The sequence below is a fragment of the Hemitrygon akajei genome, chromosome 18 (assembly GCF_048418815.1).
Source record: "Hemitrygon akajei chromosome 18, sHemAka1.3, whole genome shotgun sequence".
In the NCBI taxonomy this organism is placed as follows: domain Eukaryota; kingdom Metazoa; phylum Chordata; class Chondrichthyes; order Myliobatiformes; family Dasyatidae; genus Hemitrygon; species Hemitrygon akajei.
The window spans coordinates 31,589,457-31,617,365 of record NC_133141.1 but is presented as its reverse complement, the minus strand read 5'-3'; the positions used below and the strand labels follow the sequence as shown (position 1 = coordinate 31,617,365).

The following is a 27,909-nucleotide window of genomic DNA, read 5'->3' as shown; positions in this document are numbered from 1 at the left end:
ACATTCTCTCTCCCTTGGATGCTGCCTGACCTGTTGAGCATAAGATTTTGTGGTTCTGAATCCTGAGCGCCTATTGTGTTTCTCATTTGGATTACTTCAGGAAGACAGATCTGGAAGATATGCAGCCACACCACAGGTAGGATGTGGTTGTGCTGAAGATGACGCAGAATGTTGCCTAGATTGGATGACTCACTTAAGTTGGTAAATAGGTTTATTGCATAGAACATAACAGAGGCCATGATGTTTGCTGACCTATATAAACACACTCTACAATCAATCTCACCCTTCCTCCTAAAAAGCCCATAACTCTCCATGTTTCTTGTGCCTCTCTCTGAGTCTTTTAAATGTCCCAATTCTATAAGCCTCTACCACCACTCCCAACAGCGCCCACCACTTGTCGTGAGGAAAGAAAAACTTACCTCTGTCGTCTCCCCTAAATTTTCCTCCAGTCACCTTACAGAGATACCCTCTGGTATTAGCCATTTCCACCCCGGGGTAAGTCTCTGTCTCTCCACTCGATCTATGCCTCTTACCATCTTGTACATCTCTATCAAGTCACCTCTCATCCTCCTTCACTACAAAGGGAAAGCCCGAGCTCGCTCAACTTTTCCTCATAAAACATGGTTTCTAATCCTGGCTGCGTCCTGGTAAATCTCCTCTACACCCATTTCTAAAGTGTCCACGCCCTTCCTGTAATGAGGCAACCAGAACTGAACACTATCCTCCAACCGGGGTTTCGTAGTTTTATGTATATTGTTCCACCTGAAGTGAGGAGCATCTGCAGAAATTGGAGAGACAGTGAGGATGATGGGAATTTTTGATGATGGATGTACATACTACTGATGGTGGGGAGGGATATGGTGAAACTGCTCCCAAACCAGTCAGGCTTGAGTGCTGTGTCCACTTCCAGTCTCCACTTTTCAGGAAGGACATGATGGTAGTGTGCAAAGGTTGCAGGGAGAGATTCACCAGATGACTAGGACTGGAACCTTGTTGAGGCGGGAAAGGCCGGGGGTGCTTTTCCCCAAAGTGGAGGGGTCTGAGGGGAGACTGAATTGAGGTGCATGTAATCACAAGGGTCCAGGGAGTGGGGGGAGGGAGGAATTAGGAGGGAGCTGTCTCTCACTTCAGTGGGCAAAAAATCCAAAAGCCTTCAGTCAGCACATGTGCAGGGAATTTAAATCAATTACCACTGGGCCGAACCTGGATCAGAGAATGTGTTGGACTGAGGGCAGAATGAGGCACACTCAGTGTTGAACATAACCAGCATTTCCTGTCCCCTGTGGTATGTGTGTGTGTGCGAGAGAGAGAGATAGACTACCTCACCTACTGAGAGAGCAAGTAACGGAAAAAGTCAACTAGAGCAGCAGGAAGACAGGTCTCGACTGTGTCAGTACACGCGCCCGAGGACAGGCGCCCACTACCCCGTCACCCAGGGCTCAGCTGGAAGCGGCACCACTTTAAATACCTCACAGGTTAGCCAGCTCGGAGCATGAGGGAGGAGGTGGGGGAGGACAGGGCAGGTCTCTGATGGGGCGGGTGGGGGGAGGAGAATTTTAATGGTGTCGATTTGGAAGGCCGACCTACCTACACTAAGAGAAGGACGGTGAGGAGGGAGCATCATACTGCGGGAGATTGTGCTGAAGAGGGAGGGCTGTGCTGAAGGAGGGGGCAGTGAGGAGTGAACATCACACTGCGGGAGGGGCAGTGAGGAGGAAGCACTCTGCTGTTGGAGGGGCAGTAATGAGGGAGCACTGCAGGGGGGGTCGGTGGAGGAGGGAGTACCATGATGACGGAGGGGTGGTGCAGAGGGAGCATCAACGGAGGGGATGGTGAGGAGGGAGCATCGGGGGAGAGGCAGTTAAGAGTGAGCACCACAAGAGGCTTGGTGAGGAGGGAGCACCATGCTGAGGTGGGATGGTGCAGAGGGAGCAATGAAGGAGGCAGTGCCTCCTTGCTGTCCCTCTCTTGATGCTACCTCCTCACTGCCCTCACCCTCTTCTCTGTTCTGGACACCCAGACCGTGACCCCCATCCGTTCTCGTTGTAGGGGATGGCCCTGCCCGATCCTGGGAAGCGGCTGGCAAAGAGCGGTCAGCTCCGGTGAGGGTGTCTGGCCATGTTCCGGAGTCGATGGGTGGCCTGGTGACCGGAGTCCGATCCTGCTGGAGGCCCGGTATCACTACCAGTATGTGGCCGGCGATGGGCGGCTAGTGCGGATGTCCGAGGGGGACCGTTTCGTGCTCCTGCGTCGCTCCAATCAGGACTGGTGGCAGGTGCGGCACCAGGATGGCCCCAAGGGCGAGAAACCCTTCTTCGTGCCGGCCTCTTACGTGGTGGAGGTGCCCCAGGTCCCCGCCTCGGCCAAGAGGGCGAGCCTACCAGGGAGGCTTTTGGGTAGGCAGAGTGGAGCCAACAGGTGAGGCTGGAATTTCTGTCTCTGTACCTTCTACAATTCTCTGAACATCTCAAGCTACCTTCTGTTTCTCTCTCTACGTCTACTTAAATCTACCTTCTCCATGTGCATTCTCTATCTACAAGTTGGCCAGCCTTCTCGAGCTGCTTGTACATCTCCTATTTCTATCTCATCCACCATATCTCTGTGTACACCTCCATCTGTCTTCACCAACTCTCTGTATGTCTAACTCTGGTCACCTTCCTTCTCTGTACATCTTATCCAACCTCTATCTACTTCCTCTAACTTTCTGTACATCTCCATCTACATCTCAATCTCTCTCTCTATCTACTTCCCTACATCTTTTCCTCTCTCTGGCTCTCTCTCTATATCTAGCTTATATACCGTACCACTTTCAGTCCCTCTCTCCCTCTATCCTTATCTCCACTCTCTATAATCCCTCTTCTCCCCCTCTCTCACCCCCTTTCTCCCCCTCATCCCCCTCTCTATCCCTCTACACACACCCTCCCTACACCCCCTTTATCTCCCTCCATCTCCCCTCTATCTCCCCCATTTCCCTCTCTCTTACCCTCCCTATCCTCCCCTCTCCACCCTCTCTCTAACCTCTCCCACCACTCCCCCTCTCTCTTCCTCCCCCTCTCAGTCTGCCCCTCCCCCTCTCCCCTCTCTGTCCCTCCCCTTCTCTCTCCCCCTCCCCCTCTCAGTCCGCCCCTATCTCACCACTCTCTCTTCCCCTTCCTACTCCCTTTCTCTCCCCCCCACCTCTCAGTCCACCCCTCTCTCACCACTCACTGCTCCCTCCCTACCCCCCTTCCTCCCTCCCCCTCTCCCCACTCTCGGCCCCTCCTCTCTTTCCCCCCTCCCCCTCTCAGTCCACCCCTCTCTCACCACTCTCTGCTCCCTCCCTACCCCCTCTCCCTCCCTCTCTCCCCACTCTCAGTCTCTCCCCCTTCTCTCTTTCCCCCCTTTCTTTCCCTCCCCCTCTCAGTCCACCCCTCTCTCACCACACTCTCTTCCCCTTCCTACTCCCTTTCTCTCTCCCCTCTCCCTCTCTGTCTGCCATCTCTCTCACCGCTCTCTCTTCTCCCTCCCCCTCCCTGTCACCCCCTCTCTCCCCCCCTCTATCTCCCCCTTTCTATTCCCCTCTCTCCCTCTCTCTACCCCTTCTCCCTTAACCCCACTCTCCTTCTTGCTATTCTCTCTCTCCCCTCTCTCTCCATCTCTCTACCCCCCCTCGCTTTACCTGCTTTCTTTCTACTCCCTTTTTTCCCACTCCCCTCTTTCTCTGTCCTCTCTATCCGCCTCTCTCTCTAACCCTCTGTCTTTACCCCACTCTCTCCCCATGTTCCTCTACCTCTTCTCCCCTTCTACCCCACTGTACTGAGATACAGTGAAAAGCTTGTCTTTCACACTGTTCACACAGATCAGATCATCACACAGTGCATTGAGGTAGAACAAGGTAAAACAATAACAGAATGCAGAATAAAGTGTCACAGTTACAGAGAAAGTACAGAGCAGGCAGACAATATGGTGCAAGATCATAACGAGGTAGACTGTGAGGTCAAGAGTCCAGCTTAGCGTACTAGAACACCATTCAATAGCCTTGTAACAGTGGTACAGAAGCTGTCCTCAAGCCTGGTAGTACATGGTTTCAGGCTTCTGTATTTTCTGAATGATGGTTGGACAATATCCCCTTGCACACTGAACCCCAGAGCCCTGGGATGCTGATCAACAGTCGTGGAGCAATGCTGCACAGAATCAGGCCCTCATCCGTGCCAGCCAAGTTGCTAAATTAAGCCCACGTTTGGCCCAGATTCCCTAAACTTTTCTTGTCCATGTACAAGAGGGCCGGACACCTTTCAAACATTGTAGTTGTACCCAGCACTACCATTTCCTCGTTCTGTGTGCCCACCACTCCATCCCTCAGGTATGCTTTCCATCTCTCCACTTTCATCATAAACTTTCAGTTCGAGTTCAAGGTTATTGTCATTCTACTGTACACATTAATACCACCAAACAAGTCAATGTTTCTCCAGACCGAGTTGCACAACACAGTACGTAATACTCACACACATAGCACAAAGTAAAATGACCACAAATAAATTATCAAAGAACACGGTGGATTTACAAGACAATTTAAAAAGTAAAGAGTATAACGCTACTGGCACTTCATACGTGGGTGGAGGCAGGGAGTTCAGTAGTCTCATGGTCTGGGGGGGGGGGGGATAAGCTGTTTCCCATCCTTGTCCTAATGCTAAGGTACCCTCCTGCTGATGGTAGAGGGTCAGAGAGATTGTTGGACAGATGGAGGGTAAGGAACCTCATTCTCCTCAGGAAGTGGAGGAATTGCTGTGCTTTCTTGACCAGAGAGGTGGTGTTGACGGGACCAGGTGAGATCACCCCCAGAAACTTGGGGTCCTAACCCTCTCCCCAGAGGAGCCGTGTATGTGCAGTGAGGAGTGGTCAGCCTGAACCTTCCTGAAGTCCACAATCATCTCTTTGGTCGTGTCCATGTTGAGACCCAAGTTCTTGTGCTCACACCATTCTACCAGCCGCTATACCTCCTCTCTGTGTGCCATCTTATCATTGTCGTTGATAAGGCCAGCCACTGTTGTGTCATCAGTGAACTTGATGATTCGGCTTGAACTGGATCTAGCGGTACAATCATGTGTCAGCAGTGTGAACAGCAGCGGGCTGAGCACTCGGCCCTGGGGGCGGAGGGCAGTGCTCAGTGTGATGGAGTTAGAGATGTTTTTGCCAACACAGACTGACTGTGGTCTTTTGGTCAAGCAGTCCAGGATCCAGTTACAGAGAGAGGTGTTGAAACACAATGCAGACAGTTTACCCACCAGTGTAGTGTTGGCACGTGGCCTAGTGGATAAGTCATCGGTCTAGTGATCTGAAGGTCACTAGTTCGAGCCTCAGGTTCGAGGTAGCGTGTTGTGTCCTTGAGCAAGGAACTTAACAACACATTGCTCTGCGACGTCACCGGTGCCAAGCTGCATGGGTCCTAGTGCCCTTCCCTTGGACAACATCGGTGGCGTGGAGAGGGGAAGGCCTGCAGCTTGGGCAACTGCCGGTCTCCCATACAACCCTGCCCAGGCCTGAGCCCTGGAAACTCCAGGCGCAGATCCATGGTCTCACGAGACTAACGGATGCCTAAAGAGACCCACCAGCTTCTGAGGGATGATCATATTAAATGCCGAGCTGAAATTGATAAACAGCATCCTGGTGTATAAGGCACCATCTTCTAGGTGGGGTGGGACAGCATAGCGTAGAGGGCAGAGGCTACAGCATCATCAGTGGCCCCTGCCCCGGGAAAAAGACTGTGACTCCTTATAACTCAGGTATTCCAGTCCCAGTGAATCCTTTCTGCCCCCTAGTTTGAGACTCAGAATCAGAATCAGGTTTATTATCACTAACATGCCGCAAAATGTGTTGTCTTGTGGCAGCAGTACTGCACAAGACATTAAAATCAATTACTCTAAGTTACAAAAATAAATGTCCGTTCAGCATTCTGAATGTGGAGGGGAAGAAGCTGTTCCTGAATCGGTGAGTGCGGGTTTCCAGGCTCCTGGGCCTCTGTACCTGCTCCCCGACGCTAGTAAAGAGAAGAGGGCGAATCCCCGGTTGTGAAGGTCTTTACTGATGGATGCTGTCTTCTTGAGGCCCTGCCTCTCAGAGATGCCCTGGATAGTGAGGAGGGTTGTGTCCGTGATGGAGCTGACTGAGTCTGTAGCCCTCTGCCCCTGCCTCTGGGAGAAAGACTGTGACTCCTTACACAGTAACTCAAGCCCTCCAGTCCCAGTGAATCCTTTCTGCCCCCTCTCCAGCCTCATGACAGTTTTTCCATAGCTGGGTGACCAGAACTGCATGATACATAAACAATGCCTCTTCTTCCTCAATAGGCTTAGGAAACTTGGCATGTCCCTGTTAACCCTCACCAATGTTTATCAATTCACCATAGAAAGCATCCCGTCTGGATGCATCACAGCTTGTTATGGCAACCGCTCTGCCCGTAACCACAAGAAACTGCAGAGTGTTGTGGACACAGCTCAGCACATCATGGAAACCAGCCTCCCCTCCACGGACTCTGTTTACACTTCTCACTGCCTCGATAAGGCAGTCAACATTATCAAAAACCCCACCCACCCCGGACAATTCTCTCTTCTCCCTCTCCCGTCGTGCAGAAGATACAAAAGCCTGAAAGCACGTTCCACTAGGCTCAGGGACAGCTTCAATTCTGCCTGAATAGTTCCCTAGTATGACAAGATGGACTCTTGCCCGCACAATCTATCTCGTCGAGCTCCTTGCATCTTATTGTACTGCCTTTTCTCTGCAATTGTAACACTACATTTCTGTACTGAGTTGCTGCTTTTCCCTAGTTCTACCTCAGTGTACTCATGCGATGGATAGCGTTCAGAACAAGGTTTGTCACTGTATCTTCAGTACGTGTGAAAACAATACACCAACTTACCAATTACTCCAAGTGCAGTCTCACCAGTGTCTCGTTCAGGTGTAACACAGTGAGTGAATCTCATTCCACTACGTTGGGAAAAAAGGTTGTGACCATCTACCTTATCTACACCCCGACTGGGTCTCCCCTCCCATCGGGCAGAAGATACAAAAGCTTGAGAGCACACACCACCAGGCTCAAGGACAGTTTCTACCCCGCTACCACTCACACGCTCAAAGAGAAACTCCTGGACTCCCAATCTACTTTGCCAAGGCCCTTACACTTCCCTCGTCTGCCTGCCCTGCCCTTGTCTGTAACCGTAACACTATATGTTAGCAGTTCTGAGCCCCATATCTAAGAAGGAAAGTGCTGGGATTGGAAAGAGTCCAGAGGGGGTTTACAAGAGTGATCCCTAGAATTTATTTACAAAAATAAATGTCCGTTCAGCATTCTGAATGTGGAGGGGAAGAAGCTGTTCCTGAATCGGTGAGTGTGGGTTTCCAGGCTCCTGGGCCTCTGTACCTGCTCCCCGACGCTAGTAAAGAGAAGAGGGCGAATCCCCGGTTGTGAAGGTCTTTACTGATGGATGCTGTCTTCTTGAGGCCCTGCCTCTCAGAGATGCCCTGGATAGTGAGGAGGGTTGTGTCCGTGATGGAGCTGACTGAGTCTGTAGCCCTCTGCCCCTGCCTCTGGGAGAAAGACTGTTACTGCCCCTGCTGTGTTCCGCAAAACCTTTAAAGAGTGAGCAAGCCAAGGAGACTTTCCTCTCTCAGGCCAGTACGCTCAGCTTTGGAATCGGTTTATTATTGTCACATGTACAGTGAAAGTCCTGTCTTACACACTGTCCATTCAGATCAGATCATCACACAGTGTATTGAGGTTGAACAAGGTAAAACAATAACAGAATGCAGAATAAAGTGTCACAGTTACAGAGAAAGTACAGTGTCAGTAAACAATAAGAGGCAAGATCATAATGAGGTAGATTGTGAAGTTAACAGTCCATCTTATTGTACAAGAGGTTCATTCAATAGACTTATAACAGTGGGGTAGGATCTGTCCCTGAGCCTGGAGTTATGTGCTTTCAGGCTTTTGTATCTTCTGCCCGATGGGAGAGGGGGAGAAAAACCAGTGTCACAGATGGGTGGGGTCTTTGCCTACACTTCCCAGCCTCAGTAAAGCAGCCAGCATAATCAGTGGCCATGGAGGGGAGGCTGGTTTCCGTGATGAGCTGAGCTGTGTCCACAACTCTCCGCAGTTTCTTACAGCCTCGGGCAGAGCAGTTGCCACACCTGGAACGAGATTCAGTTGCTCGTGGTCTCGGGCAGAGCAGTTGCCATAGCAAACCATAATGCATCCAGACAGAATGCTTTCTACAGTGCATTGATAAATATGGCTAAGGGTTCACAGAGAATGCTGAATTTTTTCAACCTCCTGTGGAAATAGAAGCATTGTCGACCTTTCTTGGCCGTGACATCTACATGGATTGGACCTGGACAGGCTATTGTTAATGTTCATACCTAGGAACTTAAAGTTCTCAACCTCAACCAGGTTGGTGTAGACAGGACCTTCCCTCATGCCTCTCTATTTATTTCTCTTTCTCTCTCTACTTTTATATCTCATTTTTTCTCTCTTTCTTTCCCTCTTCCTATTGTCTTTCTCTCTTTCACTCTCTATCTTTCAATCTTTCTCTGTTTCTCCTTCTCTCTCTCCCTCTTCCTATCCCATTGGGTATAGTACCAGGTGACTCAATCTCTTCTCAATGGCTAACACCCCTCATCTCTGGAATCAACCTGGTGACCTTTGCACCACCTCCAAACCCAGAACTACCCACAGTACTCATGGTACAGCCTCACCAGTACAGTTGCAGCATAATCTCTGTGCTCTTAAATTCAATCCTTCTAGCACGACAGCTTGGCACGGCATCTGCTCTGCCTGTGACCACAGAGAGCTGTGGACACAGCTCAGCACATCATGGAAACCAGCCTCCCCTCCATGGACTCTGTCCACACTTCTCACTGCCTCAGTGAAGCAGACAACATCACCAAAGACACCCTTTCATGGACTCCTCATCTCATCTTCTCGATATTTATTACATATTTATTTATTGTTATTACTTCTTTCTTTTTGTATTTTGCACAGTTTATTACCTTTTGCACACAGGTTGAACGCCAAAGTCGGTGCGGTCTTTCATTGATTCTACTATGGTTATTATTCTATTATGGATTTATTGAGTATGCTTGCAAGAAAAAGAATCTCAGGGTTGTATATGGTGATGTATATGTACTTCGAGAATAAACCTACTTTGAACTTGATCTTTGAATTCCATTTGACTTCGTTGCTGGAGGGATTGAATTTAAGAAAAGGGAAAAGCAGAATAAAGATGTTTGAATGGTGGGACAGAGGGGGCAGGGAGAGAAGGTTTCCAGAGATTGTTGATGGTCATTCAGGAATCTGGACTGCAGAAACGGGATTGGTAGTTGGTTTACTGTTTTGTGTGCCGATCTGACAGATCATTCTGTACATCGAGGCACTAGAATGCAAAATGTAGTGGAGCAGTTATAGGGAAAGCACAGAGCAGGCTGATAATAAGGTGCAATGGTCACAGTGAGGTAAATTATGAGGTCAAGTGTCCATCTATAGTACACAACAGTGTTATAACAGCAGAGAGGGGAGAAGAGAAAATGTCCGGGGGTGGGTGGGGTCTTTGATTATTCTGTCTGCTTTACTGAGACAGTGGGAAGTGTAGACAGAGTCCATGGAGGGGAGGCTGGTTTCAGTGCCATGCTGAGCTGTGTCCACATTTTCTGTCCTCTCCCCCTTCCCACTGGGCAAAAGGTACAGAAGCCTGAATCACCAGACTCAAAGACAGCTTCTAGCCTGCTGTTACAGGGCTATTGAACGGTTCCCTAGTACTCTAAGATGGACTCGACCTCACAATCTACCTCATTGTGGCCCTGGCACCTTATTGTCTGCCTGCTCTGCACTCTCTCTGTAACCGTGACACTCTATTCTGCATCCTGTCACTGTACTACCGAAGTGGAGAAATGATGTGTGTGGATGGTATGTACCATGAGTCAGTGAAAAGCTCGTCTTCCACACTGTCTGTACCCATTACCCATTGCATTGAAATCTTGTCTTACATACTGTTCATACAGATCAGATCATCACACAGGGTATTGAGGTCAAACAGTAACAATGCAGAATAAAAGAGAAAGTGCAGTGCAGGCAGACAATATTGTGCCAGATCATAACTGTTGCATGAAAACCAAAGTTTTTCACTGTTCCTTGGTACATGTGATAATAATAAACCAATTTACAAGCTAAACTTCCAAGAGCAAATTGGGGTGGAGAATGTAGGAAAGAGGAGGGAATAGTATAGGGGCTTATCCAGCAGGGTCTGAAGGGGCTAAATGGTCTCAGTTGATTTCACGTCTTTCACCTCCAGGCAAGAGCAACGACGAGCTGTACCGGCGGGCCCGAACGCTAGGAGCCAGGCCAGCCAGTGACGGTGACAGAAGCAGAGGCCTCCGATCGCACCTCCTGCCCCCAAACCCCTACGAGCTATCTGTCGGCAGTGTGTCGGCCAGGGTGCACTCGTGGCCCCCGAGGAACCAGGATGAGCCAAGGGACAAGGTAAACAGGCTAGCCGTGAGTAGGGGCCGTTTGGGGGGGTGGGGGGGAGGGGTGTGTGTGTGTGTGTGTGCGCGCGTGTGCTGTGCTACAGGGAAAGTGCAGTGCAGGTAGACAATCAGGTGCAAGATCATGACGAGGGAGATAGTGAGGTCAAGAGTCCATGTTATTTTACTGCGGAACCATTCAAGAGTCTGATAACAGCAGGGCATAAACTGTCCTTGAGCCCGGCAGTACACGTTTTCAGGCTTTTGTACCTTCTACCCAACGGGAGAGCAGAGAAGAGAGAATGTCCGGGGTGGGTGGGGTCATTGATTGTGCTGGTTGATTTCCCAAGGCAGTGACAAGTGTGGACAGAGTCCATGGAGTGGGGGGATGGTTTCTGCGATGTGCTGTGTCCACAACTCTCTGCAGTTGCTGTACCAAGCCATGAGACATCTGGATAGGATGTTTTCTATGGTAAAAGTTAGTGAGCATCAATGGGAACATGCCAACTTGCTTTAGCTTCCTGATGAAGTAGAGGCATGGCCAAGCTTTCTTGGCCATGGTGTCTGTGTGGTTGATCCAGGACAGGGTACTGGAGAAGGGTCTTGGCCCAAAATGTCAACTGTACTCTTTTCTATAGATGCTACCTGGCCTGTTGAGTTCCCCCAGCATTTTGTGTGTGTTGCACAGGCTGTTGAAGTCAGTTATAAAGATGGATCTGATGTTTTTGTTTATTGGCCAAGGAAGCAGATATACAACAAGAGTGGAGAACTTGTGGTGGAACCCTTCCCAGCACGTCATGCAAGGTCACAGGGTGGCAAAGAAGCCTTTATTAGTTTGAGTTGGGAAGTTATGTTGCAGCTTCATAAAACTCTGGTCAGGTCGCATCTTTAGTACTGCATTCAGTTCTGATCATTACAGGAAGGGTGTGGGGGTTTTGGAGAGGGAGCAGAGGAGATTCACCAGGATGCTGCCAGGATTAGAGAGCATGAGCTATAAGGAGAGGCTGGACAAAACTTGGGCTGTTTTTTCTGGAGTGGGAGAGGCTGAGGGGAGACCTGATCGAGGTTTGTAAGATTATGACAGGTATCTGTTTTCCCCCAGAGTTGAAGTGTTGAATACTAGAGGATGTGCTTTTAAGGGAAGAGGAGGAAGGTTCAGAGGAATTGTGCAGGACATGTTTTTTACAGAGAGTGATGGCTGCCTGGAATGTGGTGGTGGAAGCAGATTCGATAGAGACTTTTAGACAGGAATATTGACCGTGTGTAGAAGGGAATAAGGTGTTAATGGAATTAGTTTGGTATAACATGGTGAGCCAAAGGCTTGTTCCTGTGCTGTACTATTCTTTAACATCATCCAGACCACAGCTGAATCACTGGGTCCAATTTCTACTGATGCAACTGGAGAAGGTGCAGAGGGAGATGTGAAGAAGTTGTGGCTCTGGGGAGAGATGGGAGAAGCTGGAGGAGGGATGGCTTTCCTCATTGCAGGGGATGGGAGCGAGGGTAGCCTGAATCAAGGTGTGTGCAATGTCAAGGGTCACAGTGGGATGTAGTAAATATGAAGAATGTTGAGGTACAGAAAGGGTCCCCAGGGTCAGACCATGACCCTGCCCGAGTGGACATTCCATCCCCCAGCTGGATGGAAGAACCCAGCGTCTCCTCTGTCAGTCAACCATGTGGTCACCCATTTCCTTTCTACACACCATCAGGTTGTGGCATGTGATCACATCCTGCTGGCCTTTGTCCCTTTCAGTCTTCCTCTCTCCCCTTCTCTCCCCCAACTTTCTTGAGCCGCTGTCTCTCCCCACCCCTTGCTCTCCCCCTCTCTCACCCCTCCCTTTCTCCTCTCTCACATCTCTTTCTCTGCCCCTCCCTCACCCTTCACTCACTCTCTCACTCCCCCATGCTCTTCCCTCTTTCTCCCCCTCCCCTTGTCTTTTTATCCCTGCTCCCCTCCCCTCTCTCTTCCCTCTCACTCTCCTGTTTTTTCTCTTTTGCCCCACTCACTCTGTTCCCCTCTCTCTGCCCGCTTGCTCCCATCTCCCCTTTCTCTCCCTTCTCACTCCCCCTCACTCTACCTCTCCCATTTCTCTCCCTACCCCCAATCTCTCCTCCCTCTTCTCCCCGCTCTCTTCCCCCTTTCTCAACCTCTCTACTGCTTTCTCCTCTCCCCATCCCCTCACTCCTCATCTTTCTGCCACTCTCTCCCTTCTCTCTCCCACTTTTCCCCCTTTCTACCCCTTCTTTCTCCCACTCTCCCACTATCTCTCTCTCTACTCCCTCTCTCCCACTCCCCTCTCCTCCTCTCTCTTCCATCTCTCCCCTACTCTCTCCCACTCTTTCTCTTCTCTCTCCCCTCTATCTCCCACCCTCTCACCGTCTCTCCACCATTCTTTCTCCCCCTCTCCCTCTCTTCTCTCCCCTCCTCTCACTCTCCCCTGCATCTCTAACTCCCCCTCTCTCCCCTATATCTCTCTCCTCCCTCCCTCTCTCCCACTGCACCAAACTCTCTCCCCATTTACTGCCCCACTCTCCTCCCCTCTCACACCCCACTCCCTCTCTCTCCCCATCTCTTGCCCCCTCCTCCCTCCTCTGCCCTACCCCTCTCTCTCCCACCCTCTCTCCCCCTGCACCCCCTCCCCTTTCCCTTCTCTCCCCCTCTCCCACCCCATCTCCCAATCTCTACCCTCTCCCACCTCCTCTCACCCCTCTATCTCCCCCTCCCCATGTCTCCCCTTCCCCTTCCTTCTATCAGCCCTCTCTTTCTCCCCCTCTCTCCCCCCTCAACCCGTCCCCTATATCTTTCTCTCCCCTCTCCTTTGTCTCCCCCTCCCCCTCATTCTTCTCCCATCTCTCTATCTCCCCCTCTCTCCTCCCTCCATTCCCTCTCTCTACCTCCTTTCCCCATTCTCTCACCCCCTCTTTTTCTCCCCCTTCACTCTTCCCCTTCCCCTTCTTCCCCATCTCTGGCCCCTTTTTATCTCTCTCTTAGCCTCTATCCTTCCTTCCTCTCTCTCTCTCCTGTCTCTTTTTCCTCCATCTCTCCCCCATCTCTTGCCCCTCTCCTCCCTCCTCCACCCTACCCCTCTCTCTTCTCCCTCTCTCCCACCCTCTACCTGCTCTCTACCCCCTCTCCCCCTCCCTCTGTTCCCCCTTCTATCCCCCATCTTTGCCCCCTTTTTATCTCACTCTCTTAACCTCTGTCTCTCCTTCTGCTCCCTCTCTCACTTCTCTTTCTGTCTCTCTTCCCCCTCTTCTCTCTCTCCCCCCCTCCCCTCCTCTCTCTCTCTCTCCCTCTCTCCTTCCTCTGTCTGTCTGTCTCTGTCCCTGACGTTCTCCTCCATCTCTGTCCTTCCCTCCCATGCAGAGTGGGAATACGATCACACAGCTGTGAGCATCACTGGGCATCTTGCCGCCTTCTCTTCCTGCTTTTTTCAGGTGAAGAGCAGTCGCACACTGTATACGGTTCTCAAGAACCGTGGGCAGCAGCCACCAAGCAGCATGTAAGATACCTTATTGGACAGGCCACAGGTTCCCAGATCACCCACTCACTTCCTGAGAGAGCGAGGGCAGTTACAGGGGCTGGAGACCTAAATGGGCTTCAGGTTCAAATTCTGCCAGGTTTTTTTCTTCTAATTGTGTACCTGCACAAGTCCATGAGCAACGTAAAATCACTAGCAACAGCACAAGAAAAACATGTATTGTACACAATTTCATCAAAAAAGTACACAATTAGAAGAAAAAAACCTTTTAATCTTACCGATATTTTGATTACAGAGTGCAGAGAAACTTTACAAGGACTTGAGGAGCTGTGTTATGGGGAAAGGTGGAATAGGTTGGGATTTTATTCCCTAAAACACAGGAGAACAAGGGGTTAATGCAAGCAAGCTTTTTCCCATCATGTTGGGTGAGACTGGAACTAGAGGTCATAGGTTTAGGGTGAAAGGTGAAATGAATCTGACAGGCAGCTTCTTCACTCAGAGCATGGTGAGCGAGCTGCCAGCACAAGTGGTGGATGCAATTTTGATTTGAACATTGAAGAGAAACTTGGATAGGTACATGGATGGGACGGGTATGGAGAGATATGTACTGGGTGCAGGTTGACGGGATGAGGCAGAAGATCAGGGTGGCTCAGACTAGATGGGCTGAAGGGTCTTTTGCTGTGCTGTAGTGCTCTATGACTGTCTGGTGTTTGGTGTTGAGGTGGTGATCAGGGTTGTGCCGGTTGGTTCAGGAACCGAATGTTTGAAGGGAAGTAGCTGTTCCTGAACCTGGTGGTGTGGGACTTCAGGCTTCTGTACCTCCTGCCCGATGGGAGCTGTGAGAAGATGGGATGGCCCGGATGGTGGGGACCTCTGATGATGGACGTTGCCTTCCTGAGGCAGCGCCTCCTGTAGACACTACCCATGGTGGGGAGGGATGTGTCCGTGATGTATTGGGCAGAGTCCACTGCTCTCTGCAGCTTCTTGCATTCCTGCACGTTCGAATTGCCAAAACAGACTGTGATGCAAACAGTCAGGAGTGGCAGTGAGGAGGGAGTCTTGTGGGAGGAAGTTGAGGAGGGAGGGGCGTGGGGAAGGAGGTGAGAGAGGGATAGTGGGAGGGAAGTGAGGGGAGCGGGAGGGGAGAAGAGAGGGACGGTGGGTGGGTATGGAGGAGAGAGGGTCAGTGGGAGGGAGGGGAGGAGAGAGGGATGGTGCAAGGGAGGGGAGAAGAGATGGACGGTAGGAGAGGGCTAGATGTGATAAGGGGTGAGTGCCACAGCAGGGGCTGAAAGTGGAGAAGTACCGTGTGAGTGGCAGTGAGGACAGAGGACCGGTGAGGAAGGAGGGCCACTGAGGAGGAAGGAGCGGTGAAGGGGGAGTGCTCTCAGTGTATGGTTTGCCGCAGCTTGTGACAGGCCGGGGACCGAACTGTGACTTCCTGCCACGTTGCAGCAACAATCTGGCTGCCCCATCTCTTGAAGCCTTGCCCTGCTCTCCCACCCTGATTGGCCGAGCCCGGCGTCAGAAACCCCAGCTGAGGAAGTGCGGTTGTGGGATGGGGGGGTGGAGGAAGGAAAGCACAGGGAAGGGAGGGGTGTAAGGTGCAGGCCCAGGGAGGAAGTAGACTGGGTGCCTTGTTGCTTGAACACACAGACGACTCAGTGACTTCCGCCGATAACCCAGGCAGCAAACGTGGGGGGAAGACACTGAGCGGGGGGCTGTCTGGCTAGTGCAGCTCATGTGAGGTTTGGAGGGTGTTTCCACCACCTGCCAGCCTCCCCTCCTTCCCCAGAGTTGGTCTACAGCCCCAGCACAGACCATGGCCAGCGTACGGAAGGTGTCTCTGGTGTCGTGGGTAAGGAGAGGCACATTGCTGTGCTCATCAGATCTCTCTCTCTCTCTCTCGTGCACTCCAGGTGAGCCCTCGCTCTCCATCCCGGTCTGCCTCAGGGTGCTCTTTTGCACTTTATCGCCCTGCACCCTGTCTGTAGTTGCAGTTGTGTGTTCTGCCCCATTTCCCCTTTGTCCTGTCTTGGTGCACTTAGAGTAATGGTCTCAGTGTGACAACGATAAACCAATTATCACTTCCTTGTTTCCCCCACCTTCCCCTATACCAACAGTCATGGTCAGGGAATTTTAATCAGAGTCACATAAAGTCAGGAGATTCTGCAGGTGCTGGAAATCTAGAGCAATGCATACAAAATGCTGGAGGACTCAGCAGGTCAGGCAGCATCTATGGAGAGGAATGAACGGTCGACGTTTCGGACCGAGACCCTTCATCGGTTCAGATGGACCAAAGGGCCTGTCCCTGTGGTGCATCTTGGCTGCTCCTATTTCCCTTTTCTCAGTGAGCAGGGAACAATTTAAAGGGGACCTAAACGGCACGTTTTGCCACACAGACAGGGTGGTGGGTGGAAGGAGTGGTAGAGGCGGGTTTAATTACAGTGTGTAAGAGACTTGGACAGGAATGTGGATAGGAAAGGCGTAGAGGGATATGGGCCAAAGCTGGGCAAATGGGACTGGCTCAGGTGGGCAACTGGGTTGCCACGGAGACAGCCAGCCACGAATGTGATATTGTGAGTGTGTGAAAACGATGTTCACACCTAAACTATGATCAAAGCAGCGGCATGCAAAGCCACCACCTCCTGCTCAGTTATTTTCAGGCAGAGACTGACAGCATGTGATTGATTGAAATTACCCGCACCCTCCCCTCAGCCTTTGTCCTCTTGCTACAGTGTGTTACACAGAACTTAGCATACCACCGGAAAAGCCATTTTGCCCACAATGTTGTGCCAATCTCGATGCCAATTTATACTAATTGTTCTCTTCCTATGCATCAACCACATCCCTTTTCTTGGCTTCTTCGTCTCCACTGCATCTGTATTTAGGATGAGACTTTCCTTTCCACAACATCAGAGAGGTCCTCCTTCTTCAAAGAACAGGGTTTCCCTTCCTCCACCATTGGCACTGCCCTCACCCGCACCTCCTCCACTTCCCAGACATTCACACTCACCCCATCTTTCCACCTTCTTAACAGTGATAGAGTTCCTTTTGTGCTCACCTACCAACCCATCAGCCTCCACGTCCTACCACCAAACCCATCTTTACCTTCGATGATTCCCCTGTCCAGTTGTCCCTCCCCACTAATCTCCCGCCCAGCACTTATGCCTGCAAGGGTCAGAAATACTACACCTCTCCATTCCCCTCCTCCCTCACCTCCATTCAGGGCGCCAAACAGTCCTTCCAGGTGAGGCATCTGTGAATCTATTGGTGTTGTCTGTTGTATCCAGTGCTCCCAATGCGGCCTCCTCTACATTGGTGAGACCCAATGTAAATTGGGGGACCACTTTGTCAAGCACCCCCACTCCATCTGCCAAAAGTGGAATTTCTCAGTGGCCAAACATTTTAATTCCTATCCCCATTCTATGTCAGTCCACGGCCTCCTCTTTTGCCACGATGAGGCCACTCTCAGGATGGAGGAACAACACCTTATATTCCATCTAGGCAGCCTCCAACCTGATGGCATGAACATCGATTTCTCCTCCTTGTATTTTTCCCTCCGCCTTCCCTCTTCTTCTATTCCCCACTCTGGTCTCTTACCTCTTCTCCTCCCTGCCTATCACCTCCCCCTGGTGCCCCTCCTTCCATGGTCTACTCTTCTCTCCTACCAGATTCCTTCTTCTCCACTCACCTGGCTTTACCTATTACCTTCTAGCTTGACCTCCTTCCCCTCCCCCCACTCCCACCTTTTTATTGTCAGCTTCCCCCTCCCTTTCCAGTCCTGAAGAAGAGTCTCAGCTCGAAACATTGACTGTTTATTCAGTTTCATAGATGCTGCCTGACCTGCTGAGTTCCTCCAGCATATTGTGTGTGTTGCTCTAGATTTCCAGCAAATACAGAATATTTTGTGTTTACCTATCTGAGAGTTTCTTAAATGTCTCTAATGCATCTGTCTCTTCCAGCACCCTTGCAGGATGTTCTATGTACCTGTGTAAAAAAAAGCTAATCTCTGACATCCCCCTATATTTTCCTCCAATTTACTTAAATATTGGCCACTGCTGCCCTGGCTGTCCATTCTATCTATGCCGCTCATTATCTTATGCACCTTTATCATGTCACCTCTCATCCTCCATCGCTCCAAGGAGAAAAGCTCGCTCAACCTATTTTCATAAGACATGCTCTCTAATCCAGGCAACATCCTGATAAATCTCCTCTGCACCCTCTCTAAAGCTTCTATATCTTCCTATAATGAGGCAACCAGAACTGAACACAATATTCCAAGTGTGGTCTAACCAGAGTTTTATAGAGCTGCAACGTTACCTCACGGGTGGTGTGGACAGTGTCGGTCTCCTTGTTGAGTGAAGGACATTGATGCATTGGGAGCAGTTTGGAGAAGGTTTACTGCAGCCAGCCCTGGAATGGGTGGCTTGTCTCACGAGGAGTGGTTGGACAAGGTGGGCTTTTATCCCCCAGGGTTTATGGAGAGCAAGGGGGATTGGAACTGGAACACCTCAGATCCTCAAATGTCATTCAGATGGATGTTGGAGGGGGTGATCCAGAGGCACAAAGCATGGTAGCTTCACAGTTAGTATAATGCTTTACAGTACCAGTTATTGGGGTTCAATTCCCGCCTCTATCCATAAGGAATTTGTACGTCCTCCCCATGACTGTGTGGGTGTTCCAGTTTCCTCCCACATTCCAAAAACATACAGGTTAGAGTTGCTAAGTCGTGGGCACAGGAAACATGGTGATATTTGCAGGCTGCCCCCGGCACATCCTTGGATTATGTTGGTTGTTAATGCAAATGACACATTTCACTGTCTGTTTTGATGTACATATGATAAATAAATGTGAATCTTCTCTTTTTCTTTAACACAGGGTGGTATGTTTTTGACGAGGGAGTTGGGGGGGGTAAACAGTTTCTCTTGGAGGGTGCTGAGTCTTTTGGGAGTCTCTTCCTAGCAGGGTAGTGAGGCTCAGTGTCTTTGAGGCTGGAGGAGGTGGGTTGGAGTAGGAGGTTGAGATTACAGTCAGAATACAGGATGTCCCTTTAGAACAGAGATGTGGAGGAATTTCTTTAGCTTTTGGTGCAGTATATTTAAAGTAGAGGTAGATAGAATTCTTGACTAGCAAGGTGTCAAATGGTGAGCAGGCAGGAGAATGGGGTTGAAAGGGAAAATAAATCAGCCATGATGGAATGGTGGAGTAGACTTGATGGGCTGAATGAGTTAAACCTGCTCCAATGGCCTGACCTCCACAGCCGTCTGAGGCAAGGAATTCCACAGGTTCACCACACTCTGGCTAAAGGAATTCCTCCTCATCTCTCTTCTAAAGGGATATCCTGTATTCTGAGGCTGTGTCCTCTGGTCCTAGACTCCCCCACTATAGAAAACATCCTCTCCACATCCACTCTATCTGTGTCCTCTGGTCCTAGACTCCCCCACTATAGGAAACATCCTCTCCACATCCACTCTATCTGTGTCCTCTGGTCCTAGACTCCCCCACTATAGGAAACATCCTCTCCACATCCACTCTATCTGTGTCCTCTGGTCCTAGACTCCCCCACTATAGGAAACATCCTCTCTACATCCACTCTATCTGTGTCCTCTGGTCCTAGACTCCCCCACTATAGAAAACATCCTCTCCACATCCACTCTATCTGTGTCCTCTGGTCCTAGACTCCCCCACTATAGGAAACATCCTCTCCACATCCACTCTATCTGTGTCCTCTGGTCCTAGACTCCCCCACTATAGGAAACATCCTCTCCACATCCACTCTATCTGTGTCCTCTGGTCCTAGACTCCCCCACTATAGGAAACATCCTCTCCACATCCACTCTATCTGTGTCCTCTGGTCCTAGACTCCCCCACTATAGGAAACATCCTCTCCACATCCACTCTATCTGTGTCCTCTGGTCCTAGACTCCCCCACTATAGGAAACATCCTCTCCACATCCACTCTATCTGTGTCCTCTGGTCCTAGACTCCCCCACTATAGGAAACATCCTCTCCACATCCACTCTATCTGTGTCCTCTGGTCCTAGACTCCCCCACTATAGGAAACATCCTCTCCACATCCACTCTATCTGTGTCCTCTGGTCCTAGACTCCCCCACTATAGGAAACATCCTCTCCACATCCACTCTATCTGTGTCCTCGGGTCCTAGACTCCCCCACTATAGGAAACATCCTCTCCACATCCACTCTATCTGTGCCCTCTGGTCCTAGACTCCCCCACTATTGGAAACATCCTCTCCACATCCACTCTATCTGTGTCCTCTGGTCCTAGACTCCCCCACTATAGGAAACATCCTCTCCACATCCACTCTATCTGTGTCCTCTGGTCCTAGACTCCCCCACTATAGGAAACATCCTCTCCACATCCACTCTATCTGTGTCCTCTGGTCCCAGACTCCCCCACTATAGGAAACATCCTCTCCACATCCACTCTATCTGTGTCCTCTGGTCCTAGACTCCCCCACTATAGGAAACATCCTCTCCACATCCACTCTATCTGTGTCCTCTGGTCCTAGACTCCCTCACTATAGGAAACATCCTCTCCACATCCACTCTATCTGTGTCCTCTGGTCCTAGACTCCCTCACTATAGGAAACATCCTCTCCACATCCACTCTGTCTAGGCCTTCCAATGTTCAATGGGTTTCAATGAGACCCTGCCCCCCCATTCCTCTAGACTCTGGTGTGTACAGGTGCGCAGACATCAAACTGCTCCTTGTATGTTAACTCTAATTCTAGGGATCACTCTTGTAAACCCCCTCTGGACTCTTTCCAATCCCAGCACTTTCTTTCTTAGATATGGGGCTCAGAACTGCTAACATATAGTGTTACGGTTACAGACAAGGGCAGGGCAGGCAGACGAGGGAAGTGTAAGGGCCTTGGCAAAGTAGATTGGGAGTCCAGGAGTTTCTCTTTGAGCGTATGAGTGGTAGCGGGGTAGAAACTGTCCTTGAGCCTGGTGGTGTGTGCTCTCAAGCTTTTGTATCTTCTGCCCGATGGGAGGGGAGACCCAGTCGGGGTGTAGATAAGGTAGATGGTCACAGCCTTTTTTCCCAACGTAGTGGAATGAGATTCACTCACTGTGTTACACCTGAACGAGACACTGGTGAGACTGCACTTGGAGTAATTGGTAAGTTGGTGTATTGTTTTCACACGTACTGAAGATACAGTGACAAACCTTGTTCTGAACGCTATCCATCGCATGAGTACACTGAGGTAGAACTAGGGAAAAGCAGCAACTCAGTACAGAAATGTAGTGTTACAATTGCAGAGAAAAGGCAGTACAATAAGATGCAAGGAGCTCGACGAGATAGATTGTGCGGGCAAGAGTCCATCTTGTCATACTAGGGAACTATTCAGGCAGAATTGAAGCTGTCCCTGAGCCTAGTGGAACGTGCTTTCAGGCTTTTGTATCTTCTGCACGACGGGAGAGGGAGAAGAGAGAATTGTCCGGGGTGGGTGGGGTTTTTGATAATGTTGACTGCCTTATCGAGGCAGTGAGAAGTGTAAACAGAGTCCGTGGAGGGGAGGCTGGTTTCCATGATGTGCTGAGCTGTGTCCACAACACTCTGCAGTTTCTTGTGGTTACGGGCAGAGCGGTTGCCATAACAAGCTGTGATGCATCCAGACGGGATGCTTTCTATGGTGAATTGATAAACATTGGTGAGGGTTAACAGGGACATGCTAAGTTTCCTAAGCCTATTGAGGAAGAAGAGGCATTGTTTATGTATCATGCAGTTCTGGTCACCCAGCTATGGAAAAACTGTCATGAGGCTGGAGAGGGGGCAGAAAGGATTCACTGGGACTGGAGGGCTTGAGTTACTGTGTAAGGAGTCACAGTCTTTCTCCCAGAGGCAGGGGCAGAGGGCTACAGACTCAGTCAGCTCCATCACGGACACAACCCTCCTCACTATCCAGGGCATCTTTGAGAGGCAGGGCCTCAAGAAGACAGCATCCATCAGTAAAGACCTTCACAACCGGGGATTCGCCCTCTTCTCTTTACTAGCGTCGGGGAGCAGGTACAGAGGCCCAGGAGCCTGGAAACCCGCACTCACCGATTCAGGAACAGCTTCTTCCCCTCCACATTCAGAATGCTGAACGGACATTTATTTTTGTAACTTAGAGTAATTGATTTTAATGTCTTGTGCAGTACTGCTGCCACAAGACAACACATTTTGCGGCATGTTAGTGATAATAAACCTGATTCTGATTCTGAGTCTCAAACTAGGGGGCAGAAAGGATTCACTGGGACTGGAATGCCTGAGTTATAAGGAGTCACAGTCTTTTTCCCGGGGCAGGGGCCACTGATGATGCTGTAGCCTCTGCCCTCTACGCTATGCTGTCCCACCCCACCTAGAAAATGGTGCCTTATACACCAGGATGCTGTTTATCAATTTCAGCTCGGCATTTAATATGATCATCCCTCAGAAGCTGGTGGGTCTCTTTAGGCATCCGTTAGTCTCGTGAGACCATGGGTCTGTGCCTGGAGTTTCCAGGGCGCAGGCCTGGGCAGGGTTGTATGGGAGACCGGCAGTTGCCCAAGCTGCAGGCCTTCCCCTCTCCACGCCACCGATGTTGTCCAAGGGAAGGGCACTAGGACCCATGCAGCTTGGCACCGTGTCGTCGCAGAGCAATGTGTTGTTAAGTTCCTTGCTCAAGGACACAACACGCTACCTCGAACCTGAGGCTCGAACTAGTGACCTTCAGATCACTAGACCGATGCCTTATCCACTAGGCCACGTGCCAACACTACACTGGTGGGTAAACTGTCCGCATTGTGTTTCAACACCTCTCTCTGTAACTGGATCCTGGACTGCTTGACCGAAAGACCACAGTCAGTCTGTGTTGGCAAAAACATCTCTAACTCCATCACACTGAGCACTGCCCTCCGCCCCCAGGGCCGAGTGCTCAGCCCGCTGCTGTTCACACTGCTGACACATGATTGTACCGCTAGATCCAGTTCAAGCCGAATCATCAAGTTCACTGATGACACAACAGTGGCTGGCCTTATCAACGACAATGATAAGATGGCACACAGAGAGGAGATATAGCGGCTGGTAGAATGGTGTGAGCACAAGAACTTGGGTCTCAACATGGACACGACCAAAGAGATGATTGTGGACTTCAGGAAGGTTCAGGCTGACCACTCCTCACTGCACATACACGGCTCCTCTGGGGAGAGGGTTAGGAGACCCAAGTTTCTGGGGGTGATCTCACCTGGTCGCTCAACACCACCTCTCTGGTCAAGAAAGCACAGCAATTCCTCCACTTCCTGAGGAGAATGAGGTTCCTTACCCTCCATCTGTCCAACAATCTCTCTGACCCTCTACCATCAGACAGGAGGTACCTTAGCATTAGAACAAGGATGGGAAACAGCTTATCCCCCCCCCCCCCCAGACCATGAGACTACTGAACTCACTGCCTCCACCCACGTATGAAGTGCCAGTAGCGTTATACTCTTTACTTTTTAAATTGTCTTGTAAATCCACCGTGTTCTTTGATAATTTATTTGTGGTCATTTTACTTTGTGCTATGTGTGTGAGTTATACGTACTGTGTTGTGCAACTCGGTCTGGAGAAACATTGACTTGTTTGGTGGTATTAATGTGTACAGTAGAATGACAATAACCTTGAACTCGAACTGAAAGTTTATGATGAAAGTGGAGAGATGGAAAGCATACCTGAGGGATGGAGTGGTGGGCACACAGAACGAGGAAATGGTAGCGCTGGGTACAACTACAATGTTTGAAAGGTGTCCGGCCCTCTTGTACATGGACAAGAAAAGTTTAGGGAATCTGGGCCAAACGTGGGCTTAATTTAGCAACTTGGCTGGCACGGATGAGGGCCTGATTCTGTGCAGCATTGCTCCACGACTGTTGATCAGCATCCCAGGGCTCTGGGGTTCAGTGTGCAAGGGGATATTGTCCAACCATCATTCAGAAAATACAGAAGCCTGAAACCATGTACTACCAGGCTTGAGGACAGCTTCTGTACCACTGTTACAAGGCTATTGAATGGTGTTCTAGTACGCTAAGCTGGACTCTTGACCTCACAGTCTACCTCGTTATGATCTTGCACCATATTGTCTGCCTGCTCTGTACTTTCTCTGTAACTGTGACACTTTATTCTGCATTCTGTTATTGTTTTACCTTGTTCTACCTCAATACACTGTGTGATGATCTGATCTGTGTGAACAGTGTGTAAGACAGGACTTTCACTGTACATGTGACAATAATAAACCGATTCCAAAGCTGAGCGTACTGGCCTGAGAGAGGAAAGTCTCCTTGGCTTGCTCACTCTTTAAAGGTTTTGCGGAACACAGCAGGGGCAGAGTCACAGGACGCATTGGAGAGGATGTAAAAAAGTTCATATAAAGTAACCAGGAAGGCTTGTTCCTTGAATTGAGAAGAAAGGAAGTTACCTTGGGTCAGCTGAACCTTGGTTAGATCACGAAGCTGAAGAGTGCAGTTCCACGGGGCGTGATTTAGAAAAAAAGGATCTAGAGGTAGTGGAGAGGGTGCACAGGGTGATCCTAGAAACAGAGAAAGAGGGCCCTGCTTCTTCACCCCCCATCTCCACCCTTAGGCAGAGGATACAAAAACTCATACCACGAGGCTCAAGGACAGGTTCTATCCCACTTTCGACTTGCACAATAAGGATGAAAACTCAGTCTCACAATCCATCTTATCATCACCCTTGCACCTGCACTGCACTTTGTGACACTTCATTCTGCATTCTGCTTTCCTCTTGTACCATCTCAACGTACTTACTGTATGTATGGCATGATCTGTCTGGATGGACGTTAGAATACAGAACAGTACAAGGTGTGAGCTGTAAGGAGAGTTTGGACAAACTTGGCAGATGCTGAGTGGGAGTTTTGGTAGAGGTTGATAAAATTATTGAGACACATAGTTCAAGCAGACATTCAGAATCTTTTTCCTTGAGTTGAAATGTCAAATACTGGAGGACATGCATATTTTATGTGTCTTATCAAAACACCTCTATCATATCTGCCCATAATTTACATTTAGTTTATGTTTCCTTGTGAATGTTTTTCCTCTATCTGATACTCTGTTCCTGTGATGTTGCTGCAAGGAAGTTTTTCATTGCACCTGTCCACACAGGTACTTGTGCAGGTGACAATAAACTCCACTTTGACTTTGTATAATTTGAGTTTATTGTGAATATTCTGTATCTGATGCTATGTGCACACAACAATAAACTTGACTTTGACTTTGATGAGCCTTAATGAGAGGTTGGACAATCTTGGGCGGTTTTCCCCGGATTTGTGGAAGCTGAGGGGAGATCTGATAGAGGTTTATAAGTTTATGAGAGGCGTAGATAGAGTAGACAGGGAGTATTGTTCCCAGGAGAAAAATATTAAATGGTAGAGGGCGTGCATTTAAAAGTGAGAGGGAAAAAGTTTAAAGGAGATGTGTAGGGCAAGTTTTTTCTTCATCCCAGAGAGTGAGGCTGTCTGACTGTGCAGCTGGCCAGAGTGGAGGTGGAGGCAGATATGATAGAGCTGTTCAGACAGAACATTCATTATTTACCAGCACTGTACTTACTCTGTAACTGTGACACTTTATTCTGCATTCTGTTATTGTTTTACCTTGTTCTACCTCAATGCACTGTGTGATGATCTGATCTGTATGAACAGTGTGAAAGACAAGTGTTTAGCTATAGCCGAGTATATGTGACAGTAATAAACCAATTCTCGTTACCAATACCAGACACATGAATGTGCAGGGAATGGAGCAATATGCACAGGCAGAAGGGATTAGTTTAATCTGGCATCATGCTCAGTATAGTCATCGTGGGCCGAAGGGCCTGTACTGTTCTCTATACAGTGTTTGTGCAATTGGGTGTAGCACCCAAGTGTGTGTTGACATAATGAGCTATTCCAGGAGACACTGATGTACCGTCAGCCAGGAGGACTTCTCTTTATGCCTCCCCCTCAGTCCCTCTCACTCCCCCACCCCACTCTCCTTTGCTGTTCCCATGCCCTGCTCCTCCCTTGCTTCCTCTCCCTCCCCCACCTCTCTCAGCTGCCCACCACCCCACCACTGTCTCAAGGGCATCAGTACGGGTTGGCACAGTGGCACGACGGGATCGATGTCTGTGTGTGGAGTTTGTATGTTTTCCCTGTGGGCTTTCTGTGGCTGTACTGCTTTCCTCCCATGTCCAATAACGTGCGAGGTGTGTGTGTGTGTGTGTGTGTGTGTGTGTGTGTGTGTGTGTGTGTGTGTGTGTGTGTGTGTGTGTGTGTGTGTGTGTGTGTGTGTGTGTGTGTGTGTGTGTGTGTGTGTGTCAGGGAGGATTTTGGATCGGTGGAAGTGGGCGGGTGATGGTTGACACGGACCCTGTGGGCCAAAGGGCTTTTTGCCCATCACACATCCATGCCCATCCTTCCTGCAGCAAAGCTATTGACCTCTAGAATCCCCAGGGGATTTCAGTCAAACTCTTCTGTGTCCATACGTAATCAGGTTGCTCAACCTATCGGCCAGGAACCCTCGCAGAAATTACTTAACATGTATATGGATTTCAAAATACAGTAGTCAAATGTGGTAACTTTGTCTTTCTTCCTCTCCCTCTCCCTTCCCTCTTCCCTCTCCCCTCCCCTCCCTCTTCACTTCTTTCACCACACTCTCTCCATCCCCACACTTCACTCTCCCTCCCTCTCCGTCCACCACTCCTCCCTTGTTTCCTTTCTTCCTCCCCTTTTCCTCCCTTGCTCTCTCCCTCCTCCCGACTCTCCAGGACACCAAAGCCCCTGAGGAAACGCAGCCATTGGCTGACGCATCCGGTGCTGGCTGCCCAGTCTACACCAACCTGCAGGAGCTGAAGCTGGGAGGGAAGGCGCCCCCAAGCCCCTCGGGACCACCTGTTCAGATTCTGGACCTCTGGGAGCGTTATGTGGACCCAGCCTCAGGAAGAAGCTACTTCGTCAACACCATCACCAAGGAAAAGACGTGGAAGCCTCCTCGGAAGTCCAGGAACCGCGGGGTGTCCCGGGTATAACCACTGCTCAACATGGGGCTTGGTCCTTCTGTTTAAAGCTGCATGTGGTTCCGCTCACCCCATTACAGGAAGGGTGTGGGGGCTTTGGAGAGGGTGCTGAAGAGGTTCACCAGGATGCTGTCTGGATTAGAGGGCATGAGAGCATTGGACAGACTTGAGTTGTTTTCTCTGGACTGGGAGACCTGATAGGAGTATATAAGATAATGAGGGGTGTCGAATCCCCAATGGGATGTTTCAGAAGGCTTTGCTGTCACATACACAAGTCCCTGTGTGCATGGGCTGACGGGAAAACTTGCTTCCAGCAGCATCACAGACATACAGCATCACATTAGCAGCACTCACAAGGAAAATATAAATCACAAACAATTTTTACAAAGATAAACACCATCAGAACAAAAACAAAGAGTCCATTGTAGTGCAGAGTGGTCACAGTGTTTCTGTACTGAGGTGGTGATCAGGGTTGTGCCGGTTGGTTCAGGAACCGAATGTTTGAAGGGAAGTAGCTGTTCCTGAACCTGGTGATGTGGGACTTCAGGCTTCTGTACCTCCTGCCCGATGGGAGCTGTGAGAAGATGGGATGGCCCGGATGGTGGGGATCTCTGATGATGGACAGTACTTATGTGGTGGGCATGAATGTGCAGGGAATGGAGAACTGTGAATCACGTGCAAGTAGAAGAGATTAATTTATGTGGATGTTTAATTAGTGAGACACAGACATGGTGCTCCTGTCCTGTTTTGTCCCCTCTGCCCTCAAGACTCGAGGCAATACACAGCGTACCTCGCCAGGAAGGAGAGTGAGGGGGTGGCAGGAGAGAGGGAGAACGGCAGGTGTAAGGTGGGGACACAGAAGAAGGACGGAGGGAGAGGTGGTGAGGCAGGAGGGAGGGAGCACCGTGTTGCC

The 27,909-nt window shown here is 50.0% G+C and overlaps 1 protein-coding gene across 2 annotated transcripts in view; it reads left to right on the top strand.

Annotated features, from left to right (window-relative positions):
• The first annotated feature begins 1,353 nt into the window (after nt 1-1,353).
• Nucleotides 1,354-27,909, top strand: part of arhgap9 (Rho GTPase activating protein 9) — a 174,169-nt gene continuing 147,613 nt past the window's right edge. Inside the window, exons 1-4 of one of the 2 annotated variants that reach the window (XM_073071236.1) lie at nt 1,354-1,475; nt 2,050-2,418; nt 10,317-10,504; nt 26,748-27,002. In XM_073071236.1, the coding sequence (XP_072927337.1) occupies nt 2,289-2,418; nt 10,317-10,504; nt 26,748-27,002 (573 nt within the window). In that variant the 5' untranslated portion in view covers nt 1,354-1,475; nt 2,050-2,288. Of the gene's footprint in view, nt 1,476-2,049; nt 2,419-10,316; nt 10,505-15,308; nt 15,829-26,747; nt 27,003-27,909 lie in introns of those variants that run through there. The other variant, XM_073071237.1, reaches the window with a different exon arrangement.